Source organism: Sarcophilus harrisii, chromosome 3 (genome assembly GCF_902635505.1).
Source record: "Sarcophilus harrisii chromosome 3, mSarHar1.11, whole genome shotgun sequence".
In the NCBI taxonomy this organism is placed as follows: Eukaryota; Metazoa; Chordata; class Mammalia; order Dasyuromorphia; family Dasyuridae; genus Sarcophilus; species Sarcophilus harrisii.
Genome location: NC_045428.1, coordinates 88,035,699 through 88,055,824, shown reverse-complemented (window position 1 = coordinate 88,055,824; position 20,126 = coordinate 88,035,699). Strand labels below are relative to the sequence as shown.

The 20,126-nt window shown below is 33.5% G+C and overlaps 1 protein-coding gene across 2 annotated transcripts in view; it reads right to left on the bottom strand.

Moving 5' to 3' along the window:
- VWA8 (von Willebrand factor A domain containing 8) overlaps positions 1-20,126 on the bottom strand; it is a 398,466-nt gene that overhangs the window by 220,048 nt on the left and 158,292 nt on the right. For both annotated transcript variants that reach the window (XM_031958442.1, XM_031958441.1), the window contains exons 18-19: positions 14,235-14,341; positions 3,102-3,208 (exon numbers count right to left, since the gene is read on the bottom strand). In XM_031958442.1, coding sequence (XP_031814302.1) covers positions 3,102-3,208; positions 14,235-14,341 — 214 coding nt within the window. The remainder of the gene's footprint in view (positions 1-3,101; positions 3,209-14,234; positions 14,342-20,126) is intronic.

The following is a 20,126-nucleotide window of genomic DNA, read 5'->3' as shown; positions in this document are numbered from 1 at the left end:
TCCTTAATATTTCAATGATTCAGTTTTTTCATCTGTAAATGAAGGTTTGTAATCTAAATCCAGCTTTGAATCTATAATATGCAAGAGAATAGACTAGGTACTGGAGACAGAAAGCCAGGCAAAAGATTATGATGGTCTTTAGGCTACATACAAAGGCAAGTAGAAACAGCACTTCTTACATTTTTTTAGTCATTTTATATTGAAGTATTGATGAGAAGCTGACATAAAAACCTAACGTGAAGATAAATGTGGGTCTCACATCAATTTCTTTTGTAGAACAGATGAAGAGATAGAAAAATTCTACATTAGGTCAATGGACCTTCAAAATTAAGTCAACATATACTTTAATATTCATTGACTTCAATGAAAAAATAAGTTGGGAGACAGAAGGTAAAAATATGTTGTAAAACATGATTCTGGTATAACAAACAAGACAAATCAAAGACTATATACTCTGCAAAAGTTCCCACTTGTATATTTCATGAATATTTTCTTTAAGAAGATAGTCAGGAAGGGCTAGAAATGACAAGTACTCCACAAAGTCATAAAAATGAAACATTTTAACAGTTAATAAATGATTGGCTATTAATGTGGGAATTGTTTCTCAATCATTTTATACATATATGTCACAGCAGTGATTGTTTAGAAGGATAAAAAATAATAAGAAAAAGAAAATATAAAAATGGGAAGATACAGAACATAATTGAGGTTAACACCATTCTGACTTATTTAACTAAATTATTAACACAGAAACATTTAGACATGGATAAAATAACATATATTAACAGAAATCACTGCCATTTTCTAAAGAAATTTAATTCCAGTATCTTGCCTCTGTCAATTATTTTCTATTTACTTTGTATATAGCTTACATTTGTTTGCATGTTTTCTCTCCCTTAGAATGAAAACTTCTTGAAGAGTTTTTTATGTCTTTTTTGCATTCCCAATGGTTAGCACAGTGCCTGACATATAGCAGGTGCTTTAAAAAAGCTAATTGAATGACTGAACTGAAATCACCTTGCCTATATATATGCAAGTCTGATATGGTTATCCAAGGGAGATGTGTATGCTTCCAAAATCACATAATGAAGATAGTGAAGTTCAGAAAAGAGAAACTAAAACAGAAAGAGAGAAAGGATTCCATACAAGGACAAATCAGAAAAATAAGGACCACCAGGGAAGATGTTGACAAGCTATTAATAGCAATCAGTAAGGACACAGTCATATTCAACTAGCACTGGTTCACTACACCTTGGAGTACTAGAAGTATAGGATACCTTTTGTATTTTGAATGAGATATTTTCAGCATTAAGAAAGAGCAGGGAATATATTTATGAACTTCATTACTCAGAAGATGTAGTAAAGTAGAAAAATATTTTAAATTTTAGCAGATTTTACTAAGGAAAAAACACATCAAAGCCATGGCTGAACTCCCAAAATGAATTACTAAAAGAAGATAAGAAGTATTTGGGATAGCTTGGTCTATGGAAAAGAACTGTACTTGGGAGTCAGGAAACCTGGATTTAAGTCCTGGCTCTGACAATTACCTTAAGATTTAACCCCTCTCTGATTCTCAATTTCTCCACCCAAAAAATTGAAGAAATAATTCTTCTAACTACTTGATATAGTTGTTGTAAGTGAAGTTCTTTGTAAACCTTAAAGTACTGAGGAAATAAATATTTAGCTATTATCATCCCTGATACTAGATTTGATGGATCACTGATCTTATGAAGGAAAGAAAGAGGGAGGGAGGGAAAGAAGGAAGGGAGGAAAAGAAGGGGGAAGGAAGGAAGGAAGAGAGAAAGGAAGGGGAAGGAAGGAAGGAAGAAAGAGAGATGGAGAGAGGAAGGAAAAGAAAGGAAGGAAGAGAGGGAGGGAAGAAGGGAAGACAGAAGGAGGGAGGGAGGAAGGAAGGGAAGAAGAAAGAAGGAAGGGGAAGGAAGGAAGGAACTAAGGGAGGGTGGGAGGAAAATTTTAAGTGCCTATGATATACTAGCTTAAGTGCTTTTTATAAAAATTACTTCACTTGGTTCTCACAATAATCTTGGGATTTAGTTGCTATTACCATTATTTTCATTTTACATTTCAGGAAACTGAAGTTAACTTAAGTGACTTATCTAAGATCACACAATTAGTATCTAAGGCAAATTTAAATTCAGATTTTCCTGTTATGTTCTCTTTTTATGTCTTGATATCCACGACAACTTCCTAATTATACTTAATCACAAATTTCTGAAAGACCAATTCTTTTACTTTCTGGCAAAGGTAATACTAATTTAACATTTGAAAAAAGCAAATTTTATTTATAATCATTGTCTTTTTCTATTTGACAAGTGGGATTTTTCCTCTTTGTGTTTTAAGGATAACATGTTATTAACTTTTTGGTTCATTAGCTTCATTGCTTTCACTGTAGAAGCAATCAGATGAAGAACAAAATTTGTAGCAGTTAACTGAGTACAGAGAGGGAAAAGAAAAAGAAAGTACTTTTTTAAAAGCATAAAACTGTGGTTTATACAAATTCATTTTAAACATAATATTGTTTTATCTATTAATAAAACATTATCTATATATAACCTTATAAAATAGCTATAAAAAAGTATCCAAATTTAGCACTGTTTTCATATACATATATGAGCTTGGGGGTAAAAAGTTACTGTGGTGCATGTGTATGTGAATGATAATCTCTTTCACTCTATATATTTACCAATTTTCTAGAAAAGAGATGAGCAGTGTCATCTTTATTTCATCCATAGCTTTTCCAAACAGGTAAAATGATTCTGTTCATTATATATGTACAGTAAACTTTCAATTTCCTATATATTCTGTTATAATGTTATTTCATATATACACACACATATATATATGGAAAAGATTACTATGCTAAGCAAAGTAACCATTCCTCTACATTTTAGGTATATTTTGGAAAATGTTGGTAATGTAATTTTAATGGTAGCATTTTGTTTCATGTAAACAGAAAATTTGAAGTTATGAGTAATATCAAAACATCACAAATTTGCGTCTGCTGAAATTAAATATGGCAAATTAAACATCATTATATTTAAAATAATATACCCTTGAATATTCAAAATCAAGGATCTTACTTGGAAATTTTCATAAAATAAAACATCAGGCACTTTCATTTTCTCATTGGTATTATGGACTGGTATGCTAATATTCCCAATCTTCAGAGATCCAGATTTTATTTCACCTAAAAATGACATATAAAGCAAAGAATGAATCAGTAGTCCTAATAAAAATATCAGATTAGTCAAGTATGATTTTTGATCCAGCCCTATAACATGTTAAGCATTTGAAACAGTGAATGGAATTTCGGATTTAGAATCAACAAGACTTGAGTTTGCTTCTTCTTCCAGATATTTACTAGTTAAGTGACAGACTACAGACAACTAAAACTCAATCTCATATTCCTCCTCAGCAAAATGGGGATAATAATAGCATCTACTTCTCAGGGTTGTCAGATTCAAATAAGACCATGTAAAGTGCTTTGCAAACTTTAAGATACCAGTGGAACTGTGAATGGATCCAACCATTCTTAGAGAGCAATTTGGAACTATGCTCAAAAAGTTATTAAACTGTGCACACCCTTTGATCTAGCAGGGTTAGTACTGGGCTTATATCCCAAAGAGATCTTAAAGAAGGGAAAGAGACCTGTATGTGCAAGAATGTTTGTGGCAGGCTTCTTTGTAGTGGCCAGAAACTGGAAAATGAATGGATGCCCATCAACTGGAGAATGGCTGAATAGATTGTGGTATATGAATGTTATGGAATATTATTGTTCTGTAAGAAATGACCAGCAGGATGATTTCAGAAAAACCTGGAGAGACTTACATGAACTGATGCTGAGTGAAATGAGAAGAACAAGGAGATCATTGTACATTGCAAAAACTAGATTATGCAATGATTAATTAATTAATTCTCTTCAATAATGAGATGATTCAAAGCAATTCCAATGATTTTGTGATGAAGAGAGCCATCTACACCCAAGAGAGGACTGTGGGAACTGAATGTGGTTCACAACATAAAATTTTCACTCTTTTTGTTGTTGTTTGCTTGCATTTTATTTTGCTTCTCTCTTTTTTTAACTGGTTTGATTGGATTTTTCTTGTGCAGCACAATAATTGTATAAATATGTATACATATATTGGATTTAACATATATTTCTACCACGTTTAATATATACTGGATTACTTGCCATCTAAAACAGGGCATGGGGAAAGGGGGGAGAATTGGAAAACAAGGTTTTACAAGGGCTAATGTTAAAGAATTGTTCATGCATATATTTTGAAATATAAAAAGCTTTAATTAAAAAAAAAAAGGTACCATGTAAATGTTGGCTATCATTTAATGGTATTATTGTTATTATTTTTGCGGGTTTTGGAGGATTACTTAGTCTTCAGAAAGAGGAAAACACAAAAACGGTCATAAACTACTAGAACATTTTATGCCATAAAACAGTCAAAGAGTGCCATACCAGATTTTTCAACTGTTTTGCCCTGGGGACTTAACTTTGTGATATATATGCCAAGCCAGCACTGGTCCAAAGGATGTGAAGGTCTTTGAATACAGATACAAAGGACAATATATTACTGAGGACTTTCTCTCTAGGGATTTATGAGATTCCTTAGTATATCATCTAAGTATATTGCAACTGTCCTGGGATAAGACATGAGGAGGGAAAAGGATCACTAGAAGGAAGGTAACAGGGAATTTTCCTTCTAGATTGCACTCTAGCAACCCTTTTTTCTATATGACTAGATAAGAAAGACATGTTACTACTGTAATTAAAAGATGTGAAGGAACTTCTTCATCTACCTAGGACTTCTGTATCAAGCCCTTTACTTCTCTTGTGGTCCTTCATATGACCTCTAGTCATATGAAAAGGTGTTCCAAATCATTCCTGATCAGAGAAATGCAAATTAAGACAGCTTTGAGATACCACTACACGCCTCTCAGATTGGCTAAGGTGACAGGAAAAGATAGTGAAGAATGTTGGAGGGGATGCGGGAAAACTGGGACACTGATACATTGTTGGTAGAGTTGTGAAGGGATCCAAACATTCTGGAGAGCAATTTGGAATTATGCTCAAAAAGTTGTCAGACTGTGCATACCCTTAGATCCAGCAGTGTTTCTACCAGGCTTATACCCCAAAGAGATATTAAAGAAGGGAAAGGGACCTGTATGTGCCAAAATGTTTGTGGCAGCCCTCTTTGAAGTATCTAGAAACTGGAAATTGAATGGATGCCCATCAGTTGGAGAATGGCTGAATAAATCGTGGTATATGAATGTTATGGAATACTATTGTTCTGTAAGAAATGACCAGCAGGATGAATACAGGAAGGCCTGGATAGACTTACATTAACTGATGCTGGAGCAGAACCAGGAGATCATTATATACTTCAACAAAAATACTATGTGATGATCAATTCTGATGGATGTGGCCCACTTCAACAGTGAGAGGATCCAAATCAATTCCATTTGATCATTAATGAACAGAACCAGCTACACCCAGCAAAAGATCACTGGGAAATAAATGTGAACTACAGCATAGCATTTATACTCTGTTATTGTTTGCTTCCATTTTTGTTTTTCTTCCCAGGTTATTTTTACCTTCTTTCTAAATCCAATTTTTCTTGTGTAGCAAGAAAACTGTATAAATATGTACACATAGATTGTATTTAACATATATTTTAACATATTTAGCATGTATGGGACTACAAGAGAAATGTACGGATCCGCACACATATATTGTATCTAAGACATGCTTTAATATGCTTAAAGTGTATAAGACTGCCTGCCATCTAGGGGAGGGGTTGGGGGGGAAAGAGGGGAAAAGCTGGAACAGAAGTTTTTGCAAGGGTCAATGATGAAAAATTAGTCATGCATATTTTTTTAATTATAGCTTTTTATTGATAGAGCATATGCATGGGTAATTTTTACAACATTGTCCCTTACACTCACTTCTGTTCCAACTTTTCCCTTCCCTCCCTCCCTCTACCTCTTCCCTTAGATGGCAGGCAGTCTTATACACGTTAAGCATGTTAAAGCATGTCTTAGATACAATATATGTCTGCGGATCCGTACAGTTCTCTTGTTGAACAAGAAAAATTGGATTCTGAAGGTAAAAATGACCTGGGAAGAAAAACAAAAATGCAACTAGTCCACATTCATTTCCCAGTGTTCCTTCTCTGGGTATAACTGATTCTGTCCATCATTGATCAATTGGAACTGAATTGGATCTTTTTTTTGTCAAAGATATCCACTTCCATTAGAATATATCCTTATACAGTATTGTCGTTGAAGTGTATAATGATCTCTTGGCTCTGCTCATTTCACAATTAGCATCAATTCATGTAAGTCTCTCCAAGCCTCTCTGTATTCATCTTGCTGGTCACTTCTTACAGAACAATAATATTTCATAACTTTTATATACCATAACTTATTCAGCCATTCTCCAATTGATGGGCATCCAATTCAATTTCCAGTTTCTAGCCACTACAAAAAGGGCTGACACAAACATTCTTGCACATACAGGTCTCTTTCCCTTCTTTAAGATCTCTGTGGGATATAAGCCCGTAGTAACACTACTGGATCAAAGGGTATGCACAGTTTGATAACGTTTTGAACATAGTTCCAAACTGCTCTCCAGAATGGTTGGATCCATTCACAACTCCACCAACAATGCATCAGTGTCCCAGTCATGCATATGTTTTGTCAATAAAAAGCTATGATAAAAAAAAAAAAAAGAAAATTACATAGAAGGCAATGAAAAATGGTTGAAAAGAATATACAAACTAAAAGGGCAAATTCTTTATTACTTTGTTAAATTTAACATACATTTCTTAAAAAACAATAAATACTTATATGTTTTGTATATGCCAAAAAAAAAAAGGCTGTAATAATTTTCCTGTAAAGAAGAATCATAGAAAAATCAGTTCTTTTCTAGAAATATTTTTTAGTAAATTGTCAACAAATTTAACTGGAGAGAAGAGGAAATATTAAATTTCATAAATTAATTAGTAACAATGAAAATACTAAGTTCTAATACCCTCGTTAATCACCACAGAGACACAAGAAGAACAGCAATGTACAGCAGCTCTGAGTGGTCATCTCCCTCTCTAATATAAAAAAAAAAAAATCTCTTTTTTCTGCCTTTTCCTTTATACATGTATTCTGCAGGAAAAGATAAATTTTGTTTGTTAAGCTGAGAAATTTCCTGTTTCTTTATTGCCAAAAGATCTCTGAAATGGGCCCCCTGTAAAAGTATCACAAGAAAAAACAGTAATGTAGAAAAATAAATTTATCAAATGCTTGTAATGGTTAAACAGAAAAGTGATATAAAATGTTTTTAATACTAATTGAATAGACTTAGAGGATACAGGCAATTATTTACACACACACACACACACACACACACCCCAGAAACCTTAATCAAAGAGACATCCCTGGATGTTTTCACAAAATAGGCTTATAAAAAAGAAATTGTTTTCATCATCATCATCATCATAATAATAATAATAATTAATATTTATTTAGAACTTAAGATACACAAAGACCTTCACATATGTTAATTCATTTGAATCTTAACAACAACAGTTATTTATTAGATGCTATTATCCCCATTTTACAGATGAGGAAACTGAGACAGAGAGGTTAAGTGACTTGTCCAAGATCACACACCTAGGAAGGGTCTCAGGCAGTATTTGCACTCAGGTCTATGTGACAGTGTGCTGCTTTCTTCCAAGGAAATAATCAAAGCTACGTAATTTTTTTTTAATTAAGCTTTTTTTTTAAACTCTGAACTTAAACATTCTATAAAATGTTCATTTCCACTTACATAGTATAAGAGAAAAAGAGAATTGTACATATCATTGAAAGTGATTATGTATAATGTGTAATCTTTAAAAATATATAATAAATTCAACATGTAACTTTCAAAGCTGTCAGCTTCTTTGTGACTTCTTCCCCTGTGGCTTTCTGCTTCTTCTATGAAATTAAACAACAACAACAACAACAACAACACTTCAATTACCCTTCTGCCCCTCATTTCTATTTTTAGGGGGCTATTCTATCCCCCTTTCCCTCCCAATCTCCCATTCACTGAAAAAAAAAAAAAAAAAAAGTAAAGTCCTTACTCCTAACCCAATACAAAACTTTATTTATAGCTAGTCTATTGTATGAAGAGCAGAGATCAATTAAAAGCTACCTAAGGCAGCAGAGGGAGAAGCAGAACAAGTAAGATTACATCTAATGGCTGATCTCTGTCACTGAAGAAAAGAGAAGACATGAAAAAAGAGAGGGATATCAGTGTGGGCTCCACATTTATCAGCTTTTCATTCTACCCCTCAGAGATAAGTTTTAACTGTGAGGCCTTTTACCCACATAAAATATATAGTAATAGTACATGGAGTTGTTGTTTTTCTCCCTTAGCAACTAACTCCTTGCTGTATATGGATATATTATTAGGATGCGATCCATGACATATTATTTCATTGAGACATATAAGATCTAAGCCTTGGAATCAAGAAAGATTGGAGCTTGAATATCATCTAACTCCAAGTAGGTGAGATCCTGGCAAAGTCACTTAAAATTTCTCAGTCTCAATTATATCCTATGTCAAATGATGATAAAAATACCTCAAGATAGAGATAAAAAATATACTACTTACTAAATAAGGTTGTGGTAAGAATCAAATAGGATAATGAATACATACTGTCCTTAAAAATATTTAGAGACTATACAAAAGTGAGCTATTATTTTCATGTTCATCAAGTCCCCTAAAGTGATACTGAACCACTGGTGGTATCCCTAATTGATTAGCCTATTTTCAAGGTCATTTGAACACCGGGATACTTTTCATTCACTCATTCATTCAGCAAGCAATTGCTATTCATTTATAGAAAAAAAAAGTAGACAACAAAGTAAAAATCAAGGTGCCAGCCTTTGAAGATTTAAAAAACATTATCATGTATAAAATCCAAAAGAAGAATCTGTTATGAATAAAACAGATAATATAATATTGAACTGGTAGCAAATACACTTAGTTTTTAAATATGATTTACGTCCTGTTATATAATCATAAAATAAAATGGACCTTATCAGTAGATAAAAATGTCTCCCAAGATATTTAAGCCAAAAGCAAGATAAACCAGGCTGCTGGATAAGGAAGAGGAGGAAAATGATCTGGCATAAAAGGAAAATTTGAATTAAATAAAAGCAAGAATGTTTTAAAATTCCTATCCATAAACTAGAACTATAAAAGGAAAAAAGTATCTCAAAACACTTAAGAGACTTTCAAAAGTAAAACTCTAGAATATAATTCTAATTATCCCAATGGGGGAAGGGATGAAGATTAGCAATATGTGTCTACACAAGGAGTCTGTGAGGAGCCCAGATTAATCCAAAAGAAAAACAGAATACTTCCTGAGGAAAGCTGAAGTCTAAAATGAGCTAAATCTTGTGAAAAACAAGAACAAATTGTCAACAGTTTTTCAAAGTTCTATGCAAAGCCCTCTTGGGGCCTTTAAATCTTCATTTCTAGGGCAAAGATAGTAACAGACTGGCCTCCTGAAAAGAGTAGGTGAAAGATGTCTATTTGCCTTGTATATTCTATTCAATTTCATCCTGGCAGTCTCAGTTAGATAAGCACTTGAAAAAAATCAAGAAGACAATGAAAGCCTTATATGAATGCATGATTGCTAACTAATAACTTGGTAACTATTGTCTCTACGAAATCAACTCAATCATTTGCTTAGCATAATGCTACGGCAATTCTGCTATTTTAGATAACACCTTACAAAATTTTGAGCAAGCTTTATTGGGATATTGATAGAGTATTTAAGATGGAAAATTGCACTGTAGTAAATGACTTCTTACCAACCCCCCCCCCCAAAAAAAAAAAAAAAAACAAAGTCCTAGATAAGAAAAAAAAAAGGGTGGGAAGGACAGAGCTGCTAGCTGGGATACTCAGAAAACACTAATGAACAATAGAGAAGGTTGAACTATTCAACTGCTGTTCAGAAGAGAGAGAGTGTGTGGAATGTTATGCCACAGTTCTCTTTAGTCTCCTGACTCAGTTTCCCTAATTATCCTGACTCAGCCCTGCCTTGGTTTCCCTGCTTCTCAGTTCTATAAAACCTCCCCTCCCTCTTTATCAGAATACTTGATAGAATATCAGAATGCCTCTCCCCATCCCAAGCTATTAGAATATCAGATACATTTTATCAAGATGCTTCTCCCCATGTCCAGGGTGCCTCCCCCTGATTATACCATCTCATCTCACCCTGTCAGAGTCCCGCCCCTGCCTCAATCTACCACAGAGCCCCATGTATATATGTCTTTGAGAACTCACATTGTTTGCTGGATTCTTGGAGATGATAGTCTCATTCAGCCCTGGAACTAAAGCATGGATCCATTTGGTTCCAGTATTTCTCTCCATTTAATAAACTATTTAACTATTAATTAACTTTTAAACTATTTAACAAACATTTAATAAACTATTAAATTCTCTCTAATCTCTATCTTGCTCAATTTCTCCGGCATTACATTTTGTTTTTGTTTTCTCCACCAAGAAAAATGATCATTAGACTGAAAAGGGTAGTCCAAAATGGTTGAGTGGGAATTGAGACCCAAGTATTAGAGGAGATAGTAATAGAACTCTTAGGAATGCTAAAAGGAGGGATGGGGGGGGAGAATGCTAAATGGGTTCAAATGTGTATTCCTGAATGAAGTCCTTACAGAATATGCAGATCTGACACAGCTGCCTTTTACAACATTTTAAGATTTACAATGTGTTTTCTATACATTAGATCATTTGATTGTAACAATAAACCCAAGATAAGGTCTATTGGTTTTACTGTATAGATGAGGACACTGGGGTGCAGAAAGGTAATCCATGGTTATCCAGTTAATAAATTAAAGTGGTGAGAACTGAAGACAGGGGCTCTCCTGATACCAAGTCCAGTGGCCTCTATATAGCACCAGTATATAGTGTTATACCCTGGCTTTTAACTAGAAGCAGTACCAAAAAAAGATGTCAATGATAAATGTGGAAATATATTTAGAAGAATCTATGTTTAATCTATACTGGATTACTTGCTCTCTAGGGGAAGGGATAGGGCATAAGAAGGGAGAAAAATGTGGAACAAAAGGTTTTTGCAGGGGTGAATGTTGGAAACGATCTTTGTATGTATTTTGAAAATAAAAAGCTATTTTTGTGGAAAAACAAAACAAAACAAAATTAAAAAGATGTCAAGAAACTAGAATGAGAGTCAAATCAAACCTAATGAAATGTCATCACATTAACAATAAAAGTTCACATTCGAATAGCACTGAAAAGTTTACAAAGCAGTAACCTGTAAAGCAGACAATACAAGCACTGTCACAATTTTACAGAAAATAGAAGGAAAACCTCAGAGAGGTTTCAGTGATTTGCCCATGATGATACAAGTTTATTGAACCTCAGTCTTCTGATTCCCAAACAAATTGCTCCTTTGAGAATAGCACATCATGGACTAAGTCCTATATTCAAGTTAATTTTGTTTTTTTACACAAGCACAACCTGGGCAGATCTGACTTAAAGAATCATTTACATAATAAAGATACAGAGATTTTAGTCAACTAGAGACTCGGTATTAGCCAACAGTGTAACAAAGCTGCCAAAAGAAAGCTGATGTGATTGTGGGTTCTATTAATAGAAGGCAGCCTAGTCCAGCTACATCTGGAGGGCTACTCATTCTCTGAACAACATTTAGCAGGGACATTGATAAATTGAATCAAGTTCAAAGGAGAATAACAAGGATGATGAGGAAATTCAAAACCATGAGAAATTGTGAAAGGAACTGGTAATATTGAACCCAGAGAAGTATTTTGAATTTGTTCTATATTTTAGGACTGTATTTTCATCAGGTAAGGGAGGTCTGGGGCAGACACTTCCTTTCTCAGTGAAGATCAGCAGCTGCTGAAATTTATGGTCTTAAGAAAGGTGATTAATACACTGAGAGGTTCAATGAGTTGCCTAGGATCATTTGCCAGTATACAACTGAGAGGGATTTGATTCCTGGTCTTTTGACTCTGAGCCCAATTCTCTCTCTACTGCGGGATGCTGGGAAATTTTTGCAGAGCCAACTATTTAAATAGCTGTACTGAGAATAGAGTATTAGATTTAGGGAAAGCATTGTGGTTTCCAATGTGGTTCATTGGAAGAATGCTGGATCAGGAGTCAGGGAGCTGGAGCTCTAAGTCAAGTCAGAGGAATGACTGGCTCTTCATCTATAAAATGAGTAGATTGTACTAGATCAATGTATTAAACTCAAAGAGAACTATTTCCCTAAAATGGCATATTGACTAAAAAAACTATAAACTAATATTATCTAATTTGTATACTATATTTCTATTTATTTTGTTAAACATTTCCCAATTACATTTTAATCTGGTTCAGGCAGCCTCGAGTTTGACACTTCTTCAGCAGATAACCCTAAAGGCTTAGTTCTAGCAAGTTGTTATTTTCTGTGTTTTTTTCTGCCTGTCTTCAGGAGAAATTACCAATGGGTAAACGTTACAGTAGTCAAGTTTCTTGTCATTATAAAAACTGTTTAAATAATGAAAGCTCTAACCAAAAAGAAAGAGTTCTCTTATAAGGCAGTTAGTTCATCATCACTACAAATACACAAATAAAAGCTCAATATTTTCCTGTCAAGGATACGGAATAGAAGCCTCATAGGTGAGACAGGTGGTTGGATTATATGACTCTTAAGCTTCTTTCTAGTTCAAGGTGACAAGTATGTACAGATATAGACATAGTAGAAATAACTTAGCTATAACCTTTAAACTGGTTAATATTCATTAGAGCTAGGAAAGATTCATGGGGAATGCTAGAGCTTGTGAAAGCTTTCTGGACAAAATGGAATCTATAAAGGATGGGAAGTAAATGAAGAGCTACAGAGAAGGGTGTAATGTTCTGGTTAGCTTTTTGGAGGTCTTTGGACCAGCCGTCTTTCCAGCACAATAATCACCACGAGAATAGCCAGGTGTTAAAGTCCAAAAGTCTTTATTGTCTCCTTCACGGTCTAATTTCTTGCCTGGGGTTTGGCTTGCTTTCTGGAGGCCCTTCAGACAGGCCTTGGTCTCAATGGGGGAAGCAGGAGGACAGACCAGCCAGCTCCAGCCTCTAGTCCTCTGTTTTCTCCAAGTCTGTTTGATCCCCTTCTAGGTCTGACTCTAAACTCTTAAATACTCTATTACAATTAAATCCATTCATCATACTGAATATAAGCCAATCATTATATCATTAGGGAACCATTATTTGTTTTAAGATTAATTCAATCATATGGAACTAGAAAACTACTAACCACCATGCTAATCTAGATAACCATTGTCTTATCAATTCCATTGAGTTAACACCTTTCTCCATAGTTCTGGCCCATCACAGAAGGAGAACATTTCAACTGGGGAAAGATAATAAACAAAAAAAAGACTGAATTAAAAAAATCACAAGTTGAGAGAATAACTAAGAAACTGGCTCAACTATAGAAGAAAGTTTTGCTGGAGACTAAAAGTTTTCCTAAATTTGAGTAGATTGAGTGGGAGCTAGATTACAGAAAGCCCTAAAAATATTTAGGCTTGAGATAAAGAGGAATTAAGAACCATCATAGGTTTTTATGTATAGCTGACATAATATTCCAGGGAAACTGTCCCCTTGTCTGTTTTTCCAGTAGTAGGACTTCCAGAACCAATGTAGGAAGACCTAGTAGCAGGAAGGACTTTTTCTCTTGTCCTTCCTCTTTTGTTTTCTGCCCTAGTTCACCTAGAATTCATCTGAGTGGCTTTACTAAGTCACCAACTATTTCTTCCCATCAGATGGAGGGCTACCAAGGCCTTATCATTTATTTTACTTTTATAACTGATAGACATCTGGTACTGTCATCTGTCCTACTAATATAACTTAAGGACTGGGTCTTGCCAGCTTCCCTCCGCGTACTTTTTATTATTTCTTTTTGTACTGTGGCACCCAATTTGAATGTGAGTCTTGAGAGCAAGGACTGTTGTATTTTTTCTATTTGCATTCCTAACTAACACAGTACTTGGCACATATTGATTGCTAAATAAAAGTTTTTTTCATTTAATATGATTGAGATAAGAGAGAAACTGATGAAAGACTAATAGAATCCCAGAAATGACAAGCTCAATAGGTTGAAGACAAAGTATAAGCAACTTACATTTATAATCCTTTGATTCTGGTTCTAAGTTCTTATCAGTGGTTGCTTCAATTTTAGCATCCAGCAGATTTTTCTCTAATGCTGATCTTGCAAGACTTGGTAAAAACCTAGGAAAAAAAGAAAAAGAAATTTTAAAAGAACATTCTTTAAATTTCAATAATTTCTAATACTTACAAATCACAATATTATCCAAATCTTTTTTGTATAGCACAAGGTCTCAGTAATTTAAAATCATTTCAGAGGAAGACCATTTCAAATTAGAGATATCTACAGAATCCTTTACACTAAATGCAATTCTTTATCTTCAAATATACATTTAAGTGAACAAAGAGCTTCCAAATAAACCCAAAGATTTGCTTTAAAGAATAGGTGATAATCATTTGCAATTTGAAGTGTCTATTTATATACAAATGTTAAAGAAAATTCTTAAAAAATGATTTCTACTCATGAGCAAATTAAAAGAATATAAGCAATGGGTGGGTAGAGGAACAGACAGTGAAAATGGCCATTCAGGAGGAATGTCTTTCTCAAGGGACAGCAAAAAGGCCAGTTGCACTGGAGAGAATGTGTGAGTGAGATATAAGAAGACTGGCCAAATATGGAAGAATTTGAATGCTAAACAGAGAATTTTATATTTGATCCTGGAGATGATAGGGAGCCAGTAAGTAGAGTGTGTACGTAAGATGTGGTCAGACCTGTCCTTTAGGAAGAACATTTTTGCAACTGAGTAGAAGATGGACTTAAAGTGAGGTGAGATTTGTATTAAGGAGATCATAAGACTGTTACAGTAGTCTCAGCAGGACGAGATGAGGACGTAAACCAGGATGGTTGTGGCAGTATGACAAAAGAGAAGGTGGTATATATAAGCAATATTATGAAGGAAAAATTTCACAGGACTTAAAAGATTGGGTGGAAAAGGGGGCGGGGATTGAGAATTGAGGATGATACCAAGATTGAGAGCATGGTAGATTGGGAGGATAATGGTATTCTCAAGAGTAATAAGAAAGTTAGGAAGAAAGCATGGTTTTGGTGAAAATTTAGTTCAGATTCTGATATTTTGAGTTTAAGATGTTTATAGGACATCTAAATCAATATAACCAATAAGCAGTTGGAGATGCAAGATTGGAAATCAGTAGAGAGGGTAGGACTGAATAAGTAGATTTGAGAATTATCAGCATAGAGATAATAAATGAATCCATAGGAGATAATGAGATCACCAAGTGCAATGGTATAGTAGGAAACAAGAAGACCACCATTATTGTGGGTCTGAACTAAATGACTAAGAAAGCAGTAATCAAATAGGTAGGAGAAGAAAAAGGAGAGAATATAGAATCAAGAAAGCCTGGAAAGAAGTTTATGAAGGAGAAGAAACTACAAAGAATCTAGAAGAATAAGGATTGGAAAACGGTGAAAAATGATCATTAATGATTTCAGAAAAATATGGATAATACATGAACTGATACAAAGTGAAATAAACAGAACAAAGAAAATATTGAACAAAGTAACAGCAATACTGTATGATGAGCAATGGCGAATGACTTAGATGTTTTCAGCAATACAATGTTCCGAGATAAATCTGAAGAACTCATGATAAAAAGTGTCATCCACATCTAGAGAAAGAACTGATAAGAGTTATAATGCAGATCAAAATATACTATTTTTCACTCTATTTGTTTCATTTTTTCTTTTGATCTGTTTCTTCTTTTACAACATGGACTAATAATTTCACTAAAATGAAAATATTTTTACATGATTGGGCATATATAATTAATATCAAATTGCTTATTGACTTGGGAAGGAGGGAGATGAGAGAAGAAAGGAGAAAATTTGGAACTCAAAATTTTAAAAAAATGGATGTTAAAAACTATCTACATGTAATTGAGAAAAATAAAGTAATTTTAAAAAAAGCAATCAGCTTTTACATTTAAAAAAATCTTTAGTAACATTAGAGAGAACAGTTTTGGTTGAAAAAACTCTACAAAGAGAATAAAAAGGAAGTGTGAATGTGTGTGAAAATGTGTGTGTGTGTGTGATACCAAATGTGCATCCAGTACTTCATGAGGGCAGGGACTGTTTAATTTTTCTCTTTTATCTCCAGACCCTAAAATACAATGCCTTAAATAAAGTAAGCAATAAATTAATGTTTGTCATCATTGTTGTTGTATTAACAGAGATATTTACTTAGAAAAAATCATTTTAGGGTCCTTTTAAATAAGTGAATCCTTGAGTATTTTATATTACATTAACGAAGTAGGAAAGGCTTGTACTGAGAAATCTTAGGGATATAGGATTGGCTTTCTCTACCAATTAAAAATTAATCAGTACCCAGCATACAGTGGATTTTTCATAATTATTTGCTAAATTAAACAGAAAGCATCTCTAAAATGCATATAATGGCAAATATATTTCATTTTTAACAGACATTTTATATTCTGATCTATTTTGAAAATGGAACTTTTTTTCAGTTTCTAATTTATTCAAGCTCTACTAAATTTCTAATTTTGTCCATTACTCAATACCACCAAACAGTTATAAATTGCCTATGGAGAGATATACAGTGCCATTGGTCTGGGTCAGAAAGAATTTTAGCTCAAGCTTGAACTGAAATCAAATTGGATTTTGAACAGAATTTGATTACATGGAAAGCATTTAAATATGAAGTTGATAAATGTACAATGATTTTTAATATTTTCCACAGAATCAAATTCAATGTAAGTTTTTGTTTTAGCTAAAAGTAGAAAGTGTTTTATTTCAACCATCATATGCCCTCCTTCCAGTTTTCCTTCTGGCTTCCAATCACCCTCCTTTGCAGTGAGGATGAATAGCAAAGTTGAGATATGGTGATGATAAAGTTTACCTAAATTCAACAGATGATGCATATATAAGATATGTGTTTTATTATTCATTTCTTTTTGCAAACGAATATGAGGTGATGACAATTCAAGTTTTGCTGTGATCACCTGAGAATCAGCTTATTTTGGAAACTGTGAAACATATGTAAGTTCAAAATACATAAGTTAATTTCAGTATTTTTTTTTCTAAAAATATTGGGTTTCCAGGGGTTGTCCATCAAGTTTCCAACTCCAATCTACTGGAATTATGACCAAAAAGAAAATAATGAACCCAGTTAATTTTCATCAATGCAACTTAGAATTTCTATCATCAATAGAGTTTATCATGGTTAATGATCTCAGAACAATTTACTCCATTCACCATACCAACGTATTACTAAATATTTTTAATGTTTATTATGTAAAAATTGAGCACCTTACTATTTGCTATTAATTAAACTAGTTAACATGAATATTTTCCCCCTAATCTTCAATAAGAAGTGATTCTCATTGGTGGTTGTTTTATTCTCAAGTATAAACATAATAAGATGTCTTAGTTTTTTTTTTTTTTAAAACTTCTTAATTTTTGAAAGCATTCATCACAGGGTCATAGATTTAAAGTTGGAAGGGACTTTGGAAGTCCCTTTACTTGACAGATGAGGAAACTGGAATTAAGAGGGATTAGGTAATTTGTCCAAGGTCACACACTACTAAGGACATAGAGTACTTAGTAGTCCATGCTGTCTTCATCTCTTGTATGGAATTCTTTCTGACTATGTGATACAGAAAAGAGCACTGGCTCTGGAATTCCATCTCTGATGTTTATAATCTAAGTGATGCTGGGCCTCTGTTTCTTTAATTTACACAATGAGGGAGCTGAATTGAATGGCTCTGAAATCCCTGACAGCTACATATCTGTGATCCCATGACTTACGGAATTGCTTTAAAGAGCTGGATCATAAGATCACAGATTTAGAACAGAAAGGAACCTCAGAGAATATCTTTTCCAACTCCCTCATCTTATACCTGAAGAAGTGGAGTCCCAAAGACTTTAAGTACTTGGCAGGATGACCCCAGCTAACATTGGCAGAGCTGGGATTATAACCTAAATCTTTCTGACTCCGTCTAGCATTCCATGCATTACATCAGATATAAATGAAAGGAATAAAATTTGGAAATTGAAGTATAAACAGTACTTAAAGGGAACTGATTTCAAGACTGAATACTTCATTTTCATTGACATCAAATTAATATTTTCTTTTGCCACAAAACCAGGCATGTTAGAGCCATAGGTAAATATCAACCACATGAAATGAAGCACCCATAAAAAGTATGGGGCTTGTGATAGTTCAGAGAGGGTAGAGAAGTAACTTGCTCTTGTTCACACAGCTACTAAGTATCAGAAGTAGGATTCAAGATTGTCTTATTGGATTCAAATATGGATAAGTAGAAAAATGTAAGAGAAGAAATGTAAGGTGTCCATAAGTATAAGTTATTAGACCAAGAAGAATTAAATTGTAGATGCTGAAAAAAAAGCAATAAACTGGCAGATATGAGTACTTAACCATAACCAGTGGTTCTTGAAAGTCCATGGAAAATAGGAGAGATATCATAAGAATGAGGGTGGAGGGAGGAGAAAGCATTTTCCAAAAAAAAGAGAGTAAAGTCTGATAACACTAGGCTAGTAAGCTTTACTTCAATTCTTCAATTCCTAGCAAAATTCTCAAATATATCATTAAAAGCTTAGTGAATGAACATGTAGAAAAGAAAGTGGCAATCTCAAAGAGCCAGTCTGTTTCTATTAAGAACAGTTCATGACAGACTATATTTCCTATATTTACAGAGTTGCTAGTTTGATACATTGAGAATTCCTTGTAGTTTTACCCAGATTCTAACAAAGTATTTGACACAGTTTCTCCTGGTACCACTGGAGAAAATATAGTAAGATGTAGTCTAGATGATGGAACAGTTTGGTGGATTCAGCTCTAATCAAATGACAAAACACAAAGAATAGTCAACAAAGAATGATCCAACTTGGAAAAAAGGCTTAGTATCCTGCCCCAGAAATTTTTTATCTGGCCTTGTGTTTAACATTTTTATGTATAAATTATGAAGTGTTTAACATTTTTATCTACAAATGGAATGTTATAATTACCATGTTTGTGAAATCTGCATAAGACACCCAGCTGGTAGGTATACATAATGTAATGGAGGAGAGAGTCAGGATCCTCTCCCCATCCCAAATGATGATAGGCTATAAAGATTAATTTTGATAAAAATAAAATTAAAAAATATAAATATAAATTTTTACATGAGTTCAAATAAGTCAATTTCACAAGTATAAGGTGAAGAAACTTGATTAGATATGACCTAAGAAATAAAGATGTGGAAGCTTTAAAATACTATGGACTTGATATTAGTCATAGCTTGATATGGTGGAAAGAAAAGCTTATGTAAGGATGAGACTACATTGAAAGAAGCATGGGATCTAGGATAAGGAAGTGATACTCCCATTGTATTCTACTCTGGCTATACCCCATATAGAACTTTTTGCTATATTCTTGGTGTTATATTTGAAACATATTAATAAACCAGAAAATATATGGAGGAGGTAATAGTGAAGAATGTCCATATTATTCCATGTGATAGATCTACAATATCAGGTGAAAGAATTTGAGGGTATTTGATCTAGAAAAGGCTTATAGGGTCATTATCGATTTCTTTAAGCAACAGAAGATGGAAAGTTGTTTATTAGAGAACATGGAAAAAAAAGATGATTAGTCTTGTTTTGCTTGGATCAAGAAGAAATAAGTAGCAGCAATGATTGAGATTTAGAGTAGCTTATAAACAAGAATTCTTTTTCTAATCAAATTAACTGAAGATTTATCTATTTAGCTGATTTTTTCAAAAAAATCAACTCAGTTTTGTTTATTAATTCAATAGTTTTCTTACTTTCAATTTTATTAATCTCCCCTTTTATTTTCAAATTTTTGGATTTGGTATTTAATTGGGGGTTTTTAATTTATTCTTTTCCTAGCTTTTTTAGTTACATAAAATAGAG